General features: G+C 55.5%; 1 protein-coding gene across 1 annotated transcript in view; it reads right to left on the reverse strand.

The window, feature by feature from the left end:
* The window catches only part of SCN4A (sodium voltage-gated channel alpha subunit 4), a 45559-nt gene that overhangs the window by 30332 nt on the left and 179 nt on the right, over positions 1 to 15048 (reverse strand). Inside the window, exons 2-7 of the mRNA XM_050985572.1 lie at positions 5476 to 5774; positions 4503 to 4621; positions 3463 to 3552; positions 2695 to 2823; positions 2524 to 2615; positions 657 to 986 (exon numbers count right to left, since the gene is read on the reverse strand). Coding sequence (XP_050841529.1) covers positions 657 to 986; positions 2524 to 2615; positions 2695 to 2823; positions 3463 to 3552; positions 4503 to 4621; positions 5476 to 5774 — 1059 coding nt within the window. The remainder of the gene's footprint in view (positions 1 to 656; positions 987 to 2523; positions 2616 to 2694; positions 2824 to 3462; positions 3553 to 4502; positions 4622 to 5475; positions 5775 to 15048) is intronic.

The raw sequence follows: 15048 nt of genomic DNA on the forward strand, positions 1-15048 counted from the left end.
TGGGGCACCCTGCAGCTCTACCAGGCAGGTTTGCTAGATTTTTACATTCTTGTGGAGTTTAAAAACTCAGAAAACAAAACCCCACCATACTGTGGGCAAAATTTTCAAAGAAGGGGTAAGAAAGGAGAAAGGTAAACGTTCCTGATGAGCTGCGCTGCTCCCACCTCTCCCTCCCTCTCTCCCTGCCCTCCTGAGGCTTTTGTGGTGTTGCATAAAGGCTTCATTGGGCACTGTGGTACCTAGGGAAGGATCCAGATAGTGAAAGGTGGCTTCAAATTGTCATTCCTGCATCTTTTCCTCTGGTTTTCCACCCAAAGTTCCCCCTGCTCCTCAAGGGTTTGGTCTCCCTGCTGTAACCCCCTCGATGGCACATTGGCCCTGACCAGCAAGTGAGAGGGGTGGAGACTCTGGTCCATCCCAACCTTCCTGTTGTGAAACCTTCCTGGAAGAGCTCAGCTTGCCCAAGTGGACCTCATTGTCCTGTCCAGGGGGATTTGATCCCATCTGTCCCTTCAGTCAGGGCGCACAGCCTGTTCCACCCACCAGCCTGGGCAGGAAGGTCCCTGTGAGCAAACCTCGGCGTGGCCAGGAGGAGCAGGAAACTGAGGAGCAGACAGGGGTGGGGGGTCAGAGGGGAAGGGCTGCAGGAGCTTTACCTTCATCACTGATGTAGGCCTCAAAGTCAAAGCTGCTGCTCTCGGTGAAGTTCCCGGTGAAGTTCCCGGTGAAGTTCCCGGTGAAGTTCCCGGTGAAGTCATCCATGAAGTCGTCGAAGGTGGAGTTGGCCGAGGTGTCGTTGTCCAGCCCCAGATCCTGCAGAAAGGTGCTGTTGGGGGGAGGCCAGCGCACACACTTCTGCCGGAGGTTGCCCATGAAGAGCTGGAGGCCAATGAGGGCGAAGACGCTCAGGCAGAAAACCGTGAGGATCATCACGTCCGAGAGCTTCTTCACCGACTGGATCAGAGCCCCCACGATCGTCTTGAGCCCTGGGGGGAGGCGCCACCACTGAGCTGACTGCTCCTTGGTTAGTTGTGGAGTCCCCAAAAGGTGCTGGCTGTCACCCCTGAGTGAGCCCCCAGCTCTGTGCTCACATCACAGCCCAGCTCTGTCCCCACACTTGGCTGTCACCCTTGGGTTGGTGCTGGTGACTTCCTGATCCCAGCCTTGGGATATCCAAACCAAAGCCCACCCCAGCCTGGCAGCCATCAATTCCTTTGCATTTTCTTTTTTTTTCCCCAAATCTGGCAATTTTTTTTTGTACCAAGCCACTGGGGTGAAGCACTTCAGGGTGGGACATGGAGAAGCTCTTTGCTGGCCCAGCTGTTCGATGCTGTGCACCTCTCCCAGCTCCAGAAAAGCCTCTGTGGCCTAACTGCTGTCCCTGGGTGGTTGGGAGCCCTACCAGACCCCTCATCCTGGTCCCTTCAAGCTGGCAATTCCCTGGTGTGCCCCAATGAAGGTGACAAAGTGACACCTGCACCTGGATTAACTCATCTCTCCCCACATCATCAGATCCCTCCCCAGGGAGGTTCACCCACACATCCTCAGTGGGGTTTTTCTGTGGAGGATGGGGTTCCTGTCAGCCAAGGTCTACATGGGTGATGAGCAATGCTGGGAAATCCCAATGTTCATCTTTAGAGCTTCTCTGAACCCAGAGCTTTCTCACATGGAGAAATTCTCCAAGGAAATGACTTTTAGCCCTGCCCTCTTGCCAGGTCAGCATTCCCCAAACTATTTAGGTAAAATCCTGTTCTCCAAGGGCCTGACCAAGGTCAGATGTTCCAAACCAGCTCATTTTTGCCACTGCTATTTCTGCAGAGCCCTTCGGGATGTAATTCCAGAAAGAAGCAGCAGTTTGCATTTTGCTTAATGCAATTTTTAGCCTGTTTGATGAAGGAAAAAACATTTAAATGTGAACCCTCACAATCTGCAGCCCACAGGGACACCACAAGGATTTATTCACCACAAGGAATTTTCATTTTCTGTTCAGTCTCACGCTTCAGATTTCTGTGTGCTTGCACCAGGTGTTGAAAGCACCATGTTGAAACGGTATCAGATTTGGAAATCAGCAATCAGAGGGGTTTGATAGGGTACTCCTCACACAAGTCTGGATGTTTTGGGTGATGTTAAACCAATACCTGTTAAATATCTCAGCCTCATTACCAGACAGCCAACAATGGGCACAAAACTGAGTCCATAGCTTCAAAAATTGAGAAATTTGGTTTATCAAACCCATAAATCCACTGGGAGCACAAATTCCCTTAATCCATCTCCAAGAGGCCTTAAAAACATCACATCTGCCTCTTCAGGGGCTGTCAAACAATCTGTTGAGTGCAGTGATTTCAAGATGTAAAATCAGCAGGACCTGGCCCAAAAGCCAAATTTACGTGGAAAATTTATGGAGTACCTCATTTCCTCTGTTTTCTCTTGGAGCTGCCCAAAGAAGCAGGAATTGCTGGGAATGGTGGGAACACCAGAGCTCAGGGGAAGGCACGGAAGGGAGGCCCCTCCTCTAAGTCCCACCTGGTATCACTGTGATGGTTTTCAAGGCACGGAGGACACGGAAGGTCCTGAGAGCAGAGATGTTCCCCAGGTCCACGAACTCGGTAATGTAGCTGTGGGACAGGAGAGGGAAGAGCTGCAGGGGCTCTGCCCCAAAGCACTCCTCATTCCTCCCCATCCCGCAGGACTCACGCCATGGAGATGACCATGAAGTCCAGCCAGTTCCACGGGTCACGCAGGAATGTGAAGTCGTCGATGCAGAAGCCTCTGGACAGGATCTTGATGAGAGACTCGAAGGTGTAGATCCCAGTGAAGGCGTATCTGAAAGGGGACTGGTCACCTGGGACACACTTGCCCAGCTCCAAGGTTTGCCCACCCCTCCCAGGGGGAATGTCTTGAGGAGCTGACTTGGGGTCTGATAGGTTTTTGGGGTGCTTCAGCACTGGGAGAGGTTTTCTCCTCACCTTGTAAGGTGGGCTGGGACATCTCAAGGTACCAATCCCTCTGGGGACCATTCTGCATCACCTCTGTCCCTGCTGATGTCCCACCACCCCCTCGCTCTCTGCAAAGCCCTTCTGAAGCCTGACTGTGCAGAACCACAGCAGAAAATGCTGGATTTCCCCTCTCCCCTGGGTTGTCCATGTTGCTTGGACAGGTGGATCAGCTCAGCCTCTCCAGACTGACAGTGCTGACCCAGCCCAGCCCAACCTGCTCTTCAGGGCTCTCCAAACTTGGGAAGCCCCCTGACTTTGGGCAGCTCTGAAGCATTCTCACTTTTCAGTGCCCTATGGAGAGTGTAGACATCCCTTCTGAGGGTCACCAGCACATCCCAGTGACAGCTCCCCTGTGCCAAAGGGTGCCTGGATCCCCACCCCCCTCTCTCAGCCTTGGTCTTGTCCCTCCTGAGGGACATGGCCAAGCTGGGCTGTCCCCGTGGCCAGGGGAGGTCTCAGGACTCACTCCACGTTCTTGGACCACGCCGGGGGGTTGCTCATTGTCATAAACACACAGTTGGTTAAAATGGTGATCATGATGAACATGCTGAATAATTTAAAACCTGGTCAAGGACAAATGCTCTCATGGTGCCTGGATCCCCCCTCCCCATGGTCAGGAAGCCAAGTGTCCCTGTTCCTCTTGTCCTGGCTGCCACCTTGGTCCTTCACCCTGCCCTGCTCCTCCTGCTGCTCTCCTGCCTCAGTCCTGTGCTCACTCTTCCCTCTTTTCCTCTTTGCTTCCGTGCATGGTCCCAGCCCCTTTCCTTCCTTTCTGCTCCCCTTCCCAGCTCTGTGGTGCTGGCCCTTCCTCCCTTTCTGTCCCCTGTGCTCCTTCCTCTCTATCACCTTTGGATGCAGCTTTCCCTTCCTTTCATTGTCTCTCCAGACCTCAAAAACCTTCACCTCTTTCCAGAAAGTTCTAACTATGAGGCTTAGCCCTCTCTGCTGCAAAACCTCCCTCTTTTCCTCCTCTCTCATGGCCATGAACCCTCACTTCCTCCAGAGCTCTGCTGGGATCATTTCCACCCACTCTGCAATGCTCCTCATGCTCTTGGGCTCTTTTCCTGCCTTTCCTTCCCTCTCTGTCTGGGTTCCTCTGCTTCCCTCTAACAAAGCCTCCTTGGAGCTCCCCTGCTCACCCCCTTCCCAGTGGGACCAGATCTGACCCATGAACATTTCCCTTCCTTTCCAAGTCTCCCCAGACCTCAAAACCCTTCATCCTCTCCCTAGGAAGCCTCACCCCTTGGGCTTCTTCCCTTCTCCATCTAAACTGATTCCTCCCTTCTCCAACCAGAAGCGAGCTTTTGGTGCCTCCAAGGTGCCCATCAAGGACCTGCTCCTTGGAGTAAAGCTCTGGGCAGCAGGTCCTGCCTGTGCTGGGCGCCCAGGAGGTTTCCACACCACCCCATCATCAACCCCTTCACTTGTCCTTCTCCTGGGCTGTTTGGACTCTGAACACCAGGGTTTGAGCTGGCCATGGAGCAGCACCCCAGAGACCAAGGATATGAATGGATGAGGACTTTGATGGCTCCTCTGCGGATGGGGTTGAAGGGCCCCAGCATGTAGAGGGCAGGGGTGGCCGAGAAGCGGAAGATGGACTTGCCCTTGTTGAGGACTATGAACGTCTGTGGAGAAAAGAGGGGAGGGGGGGGTTAGTCCTTCTACACCTCCCAAACACCACGGACCAAGGGCTGCCCTCGGAGGGGAGATTTCCCTGTGTCTTTGGAGCTCCAAAAGCTTGGAGATGCTCTCTGCTTTGGGAGAGAAGCAACCACAGCAATCTGGGGTGGTGGATTGTAGAAACCCAGGGCACCAGGAATATTTCTCTGTCTGCTCTGGGGTGTCTTCATCCCCAGGGGAGCACTGATTTTGACCCTCATTCATGGAGAAAGTTTCCTAGACTCCAAGACAGACTGGAATTCATAAAAGTGTGAAATAGGTTATAGAGAGCAGTGTAGGTGTGAAATTTGCATTCACACCTGGGTGAGAAATTTACATTTGGGATTTTTAGTGTGTTGTGTACAGAAGCAAGATGGAGGGCACAGGGTGTTGTCCTGGGTTTCTTCTTTATGCTTCTTCTTCCTTCTTCATGGGTTTGGGTGGCATTTTGTAATTGGGCAGAAAAGTCCCCATTGTGGGCTCTTTGGGATCAGTTATTGCATTAAAAGTGAAAATAATCTAGGTGTCAGCTCTTAATTGAATAGTTCAGTCTTAAAAGACCTTGTGACAAGAGATTGTTGGCCATTTTGTGCCTTGCTGCAGAACTCATGGTTGTGAGACTGTTTTACTGCTAAGAAATAATAAACACCTGAGTCTGAACATGAGCTACTGTCTCCAGTGCCTTCAATCCAGGCCCAGAGAAACTGAGAGCGGGTCATCAGGATGGGCTCAGGTAAGCACAGGCGGTCCCTGCTTGGGTCTTTTGCTCAGGACTTACCCCTAAGGCCAAGCCTACCATGGGCAAAACTCCGTCCCTCACCTTCTTGTCCTTGTAGAAAGGGTCCAGGTCCTCCAGGGGGGTCCCGATGAGCTCCAGGGGTGGGTCACCATAGATGAGGGGCAAGTTCTTGCCGGCTTCCAGGTCACTGCTGGGCTTGACCTCCTCTTCCTCAGGCATCTCCACCTGCTGCCTCCTTATGCGGAGCGCCTCGGCCTCGGCCCTGCGCTGCTCGATGGCGGCCAGCGAGGCCGGCGTGAAGGGGCGCAGGTTCTCGGGGCCCGGGATGTGCGGCAGGCCGGCCATGCTCTCATTCTGCTCCCGGGCCCGCCGCGCCCAGCCTGCGGGGACAAGGGGCTGCAGCACCACGGGGCACATCTCGGGGGCCTTTGGGGGCGTCTCGGGGTGTTTGGGGTTTAGGAACACCACCTGGGGACATCTCAGGGTGTTTGGGGTTTAGGAACACCACCTGGGGACATCTCAGGGAGGTTGGGGGTTTTAGGAACACCACCTGGGGACATCTCAGGGGCGTTTGGTGGCAGGATCTCAGTGGGGTTTAAGGAACACCACCTGGGGACATCTCAGGGGGGTTGGGGTTTTAGGAACACCACCTGGCAACATCTCAGGGGGGGTTGGGGTTTTAGGAACATCACCTGGGGACATCTCAGGGGGCGTTGGGGTTTTAGGAACACCACCTGGGGGCATCTCGGGGGGGTTGGGGGTTTTAGGGACACCACCTGGGGACATCTCAGGGGTGTTTGGTGGTAGGATCTCAGTAGGGTTTTGGCAAATGTGTTTATGGCAGAAATATTGAGCTTGCAGGGAAGGTTATTGTGTGTGGATCACAGAGCACCCACGGTGCTCCTGCTCCTCCCAGACCCCCAATCCCATCTATAGCTGGGAAGCCTCAGTCTGGAGGAGGACCAAGGGGCACCTTCTGGTTCTCCCCAAGTCCTTGACAGGAGGGTGCTGGCAGGAGTGGGTTGGGCTCTGCTCCCAGGAGCAGTGACAGGACAAGGGGACACAACCTTAAGCTGTAGCAGGGGAAGTTCATGCTGGACATGAGGAGAAATGTTTTCCCAGAAAGATGGGGCACTGGAAGGGGCTGCCCAGGGAGGTGGTGAAGTCACCTTCCCTGGAGGTGCTTAGGGAAAGCTGGATGTGGCACTGGGTGCCATGGTCTGGGTGACACTGGGAGTGTTGGCTCATGGATTGGACTTGAAGATCTCAGAGGTCTTTTCCAACCTCATTAATTCTGTGATTCTGTGATTCTGTTATTCTACCTCCAGTCAGGAGGCACAGGGAGGCTGGGACACTTGGTGTCCCTGTCACCACCTGGCAGTGCCAGACACAATTTCACATCCCAAACACTGTGCTTCAACATATCCAAACACCTTGGGAAGCTGCAGCCTTGCTCCAGCTGCCTCCTCTTGGCAGAGCATCAACAACTCTGCTCCTGCAGCTCCTGCAAGGGGACTCCAACAGGAGGTTCCTCAGCCAGAGGAGCTGGGTCCTGCAGGGCCGGGGCCCTGGCAGAGCTCCCAGCCGTAGGAAGCACAGGGAACCTGCCCTGCTGGGTGGCTCTGCTCCTAGGAAGGGTTAAAGGCTTCTCCTGAGCAAAAAAGTGAAGCAGTAATGGCCCTTTTGGATGTTACAGGGATTGGGATGGGCTTCCCAGAAGGAATAGGGTGGGTGGGTTAGGAGAGGTAAGGATGTTCTGCTGCATAAAAAGAGTTGGAGAGAGGGAAGTGTGGAAGAGAGGAGTGGCTGCACCCTGGGGAAGAGGCTGACACACCCTGGGGGAGGTGGAGATGCTGGCAGAGGCTCCCCCAACACCACAGAGGTTCTTGTGCCTTGACAATGTCCCATAATTCCAGACTGTGTGGGATATGAGCCCATAAAACTCAACCCTGCTTCTCATGGATGCTGGGACAGCGGTGCCTCTGTGCCTCACCCTCCCAAAACCAAGCATCCCACTGGCAAACCCAAACTTCATGTGAAGCTGCCAAGCACCTGCCCCCAAACAACCTTCAGGATCAATAATCCCCAGAGCCCTGATGTGCCGACAGCTGGAAACCCGCAGCCCTTTGGGATTATGGAGAACTGGACATTTACAGCCCTGATGGGAAAAGAGACTGGAAATGGAGCTGGGAAGGGGCTCAGCCTGGAGAAAAGGAGGCTCAGGGGGGCCCTTGTGGCTCTGCACAACTCCTGACAGGAGGGGACAGCCAAGGGGGGTTGGGGTCTGCTCCCAGGAACAGGGACATGAGGAGAGGGAACGACTGTGCCAGATTTAAATTGGATGTTGGGAAAATTTCTTATTGGAAAAGTTGGCCAGACTTTGGAACTGCCAAAGGGCAGGGCTGGAGTCCCCATCCCTGGAGGAGTTTAAAAGCCCTGTGGATGTGGCACTTGGGGACAGGGGCCAGTGGTGGCCTTGGCGGTGCTGGGGGAACAGTTGGGCTTGATGCTCTCTGGGGGCTTTTCCAGCCTGCAGGATTCTCTGACTCCATCTGATTCAGAGAGAGCTCTGTCCTTGCTCAGTGGGGTTATCTAATGGCACAAACTGAGTCACATCACTGCAAAGTGGAGTCTGGCCCCAGCCCAGCTTGTGGCCCCAGCTGGTCCCCCATGGGTGGGGGGGATGGACCCCAGAGGTGGGACCTCATCAAAGCAAACAAAAAGGGAATTTTGGGTCCCAGGTGTCTCTGAGAGGGGACAGTGCCTGGGCAGGGGACAGAGGTGCTGCCAGTGCTGCTTCTCATGGAATTGCTCAGGACTTACACCAGCTCCTGCTCCACTTGAGCAGCTCTGGAACCTTCCCCTCGATAACAGAGAGCTCAAAAAAGCTGAGAAGCACAGGGCCGTGGCTGGGTTTATCACCCTAAATCCCAGGGGGAATGCACTGGTGCGGGGGATCACAGAACACCTCAGCTGGGAATGGACCCATCGGGGTCATCAGAGAGAGCAGCACCCAGGTTCTGGCAGTGGAGTCACTCCAGGACCCACAGGGCCCATGGGGGACCTCCACAGAATTCACAAAATTACAGGATCGCTGAATCACAAGGTTGGAAGAGAACTTTAAGATCATCAAGTCCACCCCACCCCCAGCACCTCACCTAAACCCTGGCACCCTGAGCCACTTAGGCTTTATTAAACACACCCAGGAGAGGTGACTCCACCACCTCCCCGGGCAGCCATTCCAGAACTTTCTCACCCTTTCTGGAAAAAACTTTTTCCTGATATCCAACCTATATTTCCCTTGGTGCAGCTTGACCTTCCCACCTCATCTCTGGCAGCTCTGAGGGCTCAGAGGAGCTCGTCACTCGGGACTGCCTCAGTTTCCCTGGAAATGGGGATTCGCAGGGCTGTCAGGAGCAGCCTGTGCCACGGGCTGTGCCAGAACTGTCCCCGCTCGGTGCGGGGGGTGCTGTCCGGGCCGTGATTCCCCGGTGCTGCCGCCGCGGTCCCCAGCACTGTCCCCGCTGCCGGAGGTGGCTCTGCCTCCAGCTGCCACCAGCGATCAGCGCCAGGCTCAGGTTTCTGCAGCCCCATGACTCTGCTCATTCCTGTCCCAGGGAGCCGCTGCGAGCAGCCCCAGCTCTGCTCCTGCCCCTGTCTCCTCTCCTTTCCGTGTCTCCTCTCCCTGCCCGTGTCCCCTTTCCTGCCCCTGTCCCCTCTCCTGCCCCGGTCCCCTCTCCCTGCCCCGGTCCCCTCTCCTGCCCCGTCCCCTCTCCTGCCCCTGTCCCCTCTCCTGCCCCAGTCCCCTCTCCTGCCCCTGTCCCCTCTCCTGCCCCGGTCCCCTCTCCTGCCCCGTCCCCTCTCCTGCCCAGTCCCCTCTCCTGCCCTGTCCCTCTCCTGCCCCGGTCCCCTCTCCCTGCCCCGGTCCCCTCTCCTGCCCCGGTCCCCTCTCCCTGCCCCTGTCCCCTCTCCCTGCCCCTGTCCCCTCTCCTGTCCCTGTCCCCTCTCCTGCTTGTGTCCCCTTTCCTACCCCTGTCCCCTTTCCTACCCCGGTCCCCTTTCCTACCCCTGTCCCCTTTCCTGCCCCAATCCCCTCTCCTGTGGCCGGGCTGGAGCCCCCGAGCCACTCTCTGGGCCATGGAGCAGCGCCGGCAGCACCAGGAGCTGGCTGGGTGATGCTGGGGCAGGGCAGCACTGCCTGAGACTACGCTGGGAGGCTCAAAGGAGGTGTTGCCCCTGGAAAGGGAATTCTTCATGGCTTTTTAGGATCTTTTGCAGCTCCTGGTGCCGCTCTGAGCCCTTTGGGGCCGCCCAGAGAGGATGGGGAGCTGAGCAGGGCTAATCCCATGCCCAGGTCCCACAGAGCACAGTGGAGAAGCCACCAGCATCTCTGGTGGCCTCCCACCTCGGAAGCAAAGCCAAGGCCAGGCTCTGTGGGGGCTCAGCCCAGCACCCCTCTGTCCCCAGTGAGCCCAGCCCCACAGGGGGACACAGGGTGGGGCGCAGAGCCAGGTCCCACCAGGCCAGATGAAGGGTGCCACCTTGGGCCCAGCCCCTGGCCATGGGAACAGGAGGAGCAGCCCTGGCCCATCCTGGCAGGTTTTTAGCAGCTCCTATGAATAACCCAGACCAAACTCTGTGCTCCCACAGGTAAAGGCCCAGTGACATGTGTGGCACAAGTCACCCACAAGGTCCCTCTCCGGCACCTGAGTCCCCCAAGAGTCCCTGATTAAAGAAGATCCCTGCCCCTCATCTTTCCTGCTGGGAAATCAATCACTTAAAATGTCTCTTCAGAGCACTGATTTATTTGCTTCTTAAATTTTGGCCATCCTGCTGAGATTATTGGCTCCTTTTTGCTGTGACACTGTGGCAGCAGCTCCTTGGCCACAGAGAGAAACAGAGAACTTTCCCAGGGAAAGGCTGTGAGAAGATCAGAGGAAAGAATAATAAATAATTCTTATCTTGTGAACATGTGGAATGTGTCATGGAGGTTTGTTTACCAAAGGGTGGTTTCTTAATTAGCTGATGGTGATGGTGTTTGGACTGGAGCACCAATCAGGTCCAGGGGTATCATAGCTGTCTATAAAAGCTATGGGTTTCCTAATAATGATATAATAATAAAGAGATTGATCAGCCTTCTGTGAATCATGGGGTCAATGCTAATTGTCACCTGGCTGGGGGCCTGCTGCTGTGACATGACACAGGTGAGCTGCAGCTTTGGGACCCTGCCCATGGCATGTCCTGGGTGATCATCTCAACGCCCAGTTCCTGCACCAGGAATTCCCAGCAGGGAGTGGGAGCAGCTCCTGGCTCAGGGGTGCCCAGGCTGCACTTGGAGAGAAATTCAGCTCCCCCTGATATTTTTGCTGCTGAGGGCACACGCAAGAATCGAGCACCAAAGTAGCAGGGCTGGTCTGGGAGCTCCCAGGGCTGCTGTGTAAGAGGTTCTGTGTAACAGGACAGTGGGGGGCAGGTCCTGTCTGAGGCTGCTAGAAAAGTCACTCCACCCAGGCACTTCATTCTGCCCAGAAAATAACCTCCATGGGCTGGGGAAGAGAGGGGGAGGGCATTCTTGGCTCTGGGGGACACAGGGGATTCAGATCTCCCTCACCTGCCTGACCCAGGCTCCAGTTCCTCCCTAAGGCATTTATTTTTTGGGGGATCACCTGAAAATCTGGAGCCTCCTGTGCTCTGGGATATTGTATTTGCAGGGAAATGCATGCATCTGACTCCATGTTCTCAGGAGGCTGATTTATTACTTTATAATACTTTACTATATTAAAGAATACTATACTATACTAAAGAATACAGAAAGGACACTTACAGAAGGCTAAAAGATAGTAATGAAAACTGGTGACTCTCTCCAGAGTCCCAGCACAGCCTGGCCCTGATTGGCCAAAGAGTGAAAACAACTCCCAGCAGAATGCAATGGAACAATCACCTGTGGGTAAACAATCTCCAAACACATTCCACATGAGCACAGCACAGGAGAAGCAAATGGGATAAGAATTGTTTTCATTTTTATCTGAGGCTTCTCAGCCTCCCAGGAGAAAAATCCTGGGCGAGGGGATTTTTTCAGGGAATGTGAATGGGGCACTGGGGGGCACCTGCAGCCCTGGAGTTTCCCAGGGAACCAAGCCAGAGAAGCTGCAGCTTCCCCCCAGGCACACAGGGCTGGGTGGGTGAGGATAGGGCACAGGTAATGGCTCCCAGTGCCAGAGGGCAGGGATGGATGGGATATTGGGCAGGAATTGTGCCCTGGCAGGGTGGGCAGGCCCTGGCACAGGGTGCCCAGAGAAGCTGTGGCTGCCCCTGGATCCCTGGCAGTGCCCAAGGCCAGGTTGGACATTGGTGCTTGGAGCAGCCTGGGATAGTGGGAGGTGTCCCTGCCATGGCAGGGGTGGAATTAAATGGTTTTTAAGGTCCCTTCTGACCCAACCCATTCCATGATTATCAGATCCCTGATCTATTCCTGACCCTGCTCTCCCAAACCTGCTGCGTGTCCAATAAACACCCTCCCCACCCCTGCATGCATTGAACAGGTTTTAAAACCTCCAAATTCCACAGATTATGCTGCCAGGAAAACACAGATTTGCTCCAAACCAAGCCAGGGCAGCAGGAGCCTGCAGGATGACAAGAAGTGTTGGAAAGTCTGGTGGCTGCAGAAAACCCTCCTGGCATGGTCCTAGGGGTGCCACGGCCTGAAAAAGTCCTGTGGGCTGTTTATTTGTTTAGTTCCTACTGTATTTCCCACAAGTTTTAGGAAAAAACCTGGGAAGATTGAAAAAATCTGATGTGAAATGTTTGGGTTCTTTTATCCACAAGTGGCACAGGGAGTGGAGAACTCCAATCCTGCAGGTGGGGGAGATTCATCTCAGCTCCTGCAGATTTCCCTGGGGCTGAGCAAGGCTGTGGAATATTCAGGATTATGGGAGTTTCTCCAGGGACTTGGATGAGCACCCTCAGTTGTGGCAGAAAAAAATCAACCGTTTTATAAACAAATTTACATTCCTTTCTGTGCAGTTTAAGAGCTTGATGCTTCCACCCCTGGAGAAATTGTGGTCTGTTAATTCTGTGCTGTAACTCCATTACAAAAACCCTCTGGAAAGATACAGGAAATCTCCAGAATTTCCTTTCACACACAAAGAGCTCCTAGGACACTGCTGTGGGATGCTGGAATTCCAGCAGCACGATGGTTCTGGAAACTTGCTGAATTTTTAGGCTGCTTTAAAGGCAGAGGGTGGAAGATTTTCACAAGAAAACAACACCATTAAGAAAATTAAGTAACCCTAAGCCTTTTCCCACTCTATTTTAAAATAGTGGTGAGCTCAGAAGTCTCAGAGTGAGGAAAAAAAAAAAGAAGCAATTTTTCATTTTCCAGCATCATGCTTTGAATTGCAGATGTTTCTAATGGCGGGGCCGTGTGGCTGTGATACCTCTGGCACCGGTGGCTCCCGTGAGTGACGCGTCCCCAGGGCGGGTTCCTGTCACCACCGCGGCTCTTTGCCCTGCTCTGGGTGGGGTTTGTTGCTCTCTGCCTGCAGCGTGGCCCAAGCCAGGCGTGCCAGCAGGGATGGGGGATGTTTCCAAGTGCATCCATCACCAAGGGCTGCTGGAATGCCCCTGAGCCCAGCCAAAGGGAAGGTCCTTGGGAAATGATTCCAGAGCCAGCCCAGCACTGCTGGATGCCTCTTCCCAGCCAGAGCAGGGCACTGAGATGCTGCAGCAGCTCCTGCTCCTCGTGTGCCACCGCTGTCCCCCAGCCAGGCCACTGCTTGTCACTCACAGGTCACCAGGGCAGCAGCACAGGGGGCTGGAGAGGGACTGTGGATAAGGGGTGGAGGGACAGAGCACAGGGAATGGCTCCTGCTGCCAGAGGGCAGGGATGGATGGGATCTTGGGAATGAGGTATTGTTCCCTGGCAGGGTGGGGAGGGGCTGGGATAGAATTCCCAGAGCAGCTGGGGCTGCCCCTGGATCCCTGGCAGTGCCCAAGGCCAGGCTGGACACTGGGCTTGGAGCTGCCTGGGACAGTGGGAGGTGTCCCTGCCCATGGAATGGGATGAGCTTTAAGGTCTTTCCAACCCAAACCATTCCCTGATTTCATTATTTTAAGCACAGAGAGGATGAATTCCCTGCAATGGACGATGCAGCTCCGCTGCCTTTTGCCTGTCTCGAGCAGAGAGGAGCCCTCCCAACTCTCTGCAGCCTTTCCCGGCAGCAGCCAAGCTGCTCCAGCCTGGTGCTGCACTAATACAGGGACATCCCGCAGCTGTGCTGGGGATTTCCATGGAATGGGATAGATGCACAATTCCTTTGGAATTGTGTCCCTTTCCAGCAGCACCTTCCGTGGGGTGTGCACTGCTCTGGCTGCTCTGCGCCTGCCAAAGCCAATGCTGCTCCCTCCTCCAGTTCCGTGCAAAAACCCAGCCGATCCAACCCGGCTCTGGCCTCCTTTGGAAAGCCAAATCCTGCGTGCTGAACCTCCAAGGGGGACGGCTCCTCCAGGGACATCAGGCCCAAAAAATCCAGCCCTGCAGAGGCGCCTCCGCTCCTTCAGCAGCACCAAACCCACGTGGGAAGGAATTCCCCGCAATTCCCGGATCGCTGCTGCCCTGCAGCTCCCGGGGCTCGGTGCCCTGAGGCTGTACCTGCTGTGCTCAGCGTGGGGGTGGCACACACAGCCCGGGAGCTGTGAAATCCTGGGATGCTCTCCCCGGCCGCAGATGGAAATAGGAGGTTGCACCATCCTGCAGCCACGCACTGACCCGTTCCTGCCTGGAGTCGGGGATGCCACCCCATCCCCAGTCCTACTGTCCCTGCTGGGGGACAGCGCATTGCTGGAAAGGGGACACCGGCCTGGGTGGCGGCTCGGGATTATTTTGGGGGGAGTTGGCAGTGCTGGAGTCTTGAGCAGCCAGGGAAGGGTTAAAGTGGGGACCCTGCGCTTGCCCACTGCCCACCCTGCACTCGGGTGTCATCCAGAGCTGCGGCTCCTCCCTGCCGGCAGCTCCCGTGTCAGGCTCGGAAAAGATCTGAGCCGTGCCGGGAAGGCAGCGAGGGGACAGGGAGGGGACAGCGAGGGGACAGCGAGGGGACAGAGAGGGGGAAGGGAGAGTGGCGTGGGGCTGCAGTGAGCTGCTGCCCCCCTAGCCTCGGGGCACGGGGGGTAGAGATGCCCCCACCCCGGGGGATGCCAGGAGAGGCAGCAGCTCCCGCAGGGATCCCCAGCACAGCACCAGGAGCAGGTCCCAGCCCTGCTGCTCCCGTGGGATTTGCAATACTGGGGGCTCTGCAGCTTCCCAGGGCTGGAAGATGCCCCTGTCTCACTGCAGCTTCTGGATCCCAATTCCCTGGAGCAGACCCTGCCAAGCAGGACCAGCACGGGGCTCCTGGAGCTGCCACAGATGCTGAGCCCCATAGCCCCAGGGATCTCACCCAGATTCACCTGGAAATGGAGAAGGGGTACCTAAAGACGAGATGTTCCAGGGATTTATGGATCCCAGGAGGGAGGCAGCAGGACAGGCACAGAGGCTGAGCACCCTCCCTGTTCTCTCCCGAGATAAACTGGGATCTTTTCCCTCACGACTTCCCGAAGCATCCCCTTTCTGCCCTGCACAGAAACCAGCTCATTAATCCAACCTGCTGCAAACAG

Source organism: Serinus canaria, chromosome 27 (assembly GCF_022539315.1).
Source record: "Serinus canaria isolate serCan28SL12 chromosome 27, serCan2020, whole genome shotgun sequence".
NCBI lineage: Eukaryota > Metazoa > Chordata > Aves > Passeriformes > Fringillidae > Serinus > Serinus canaria.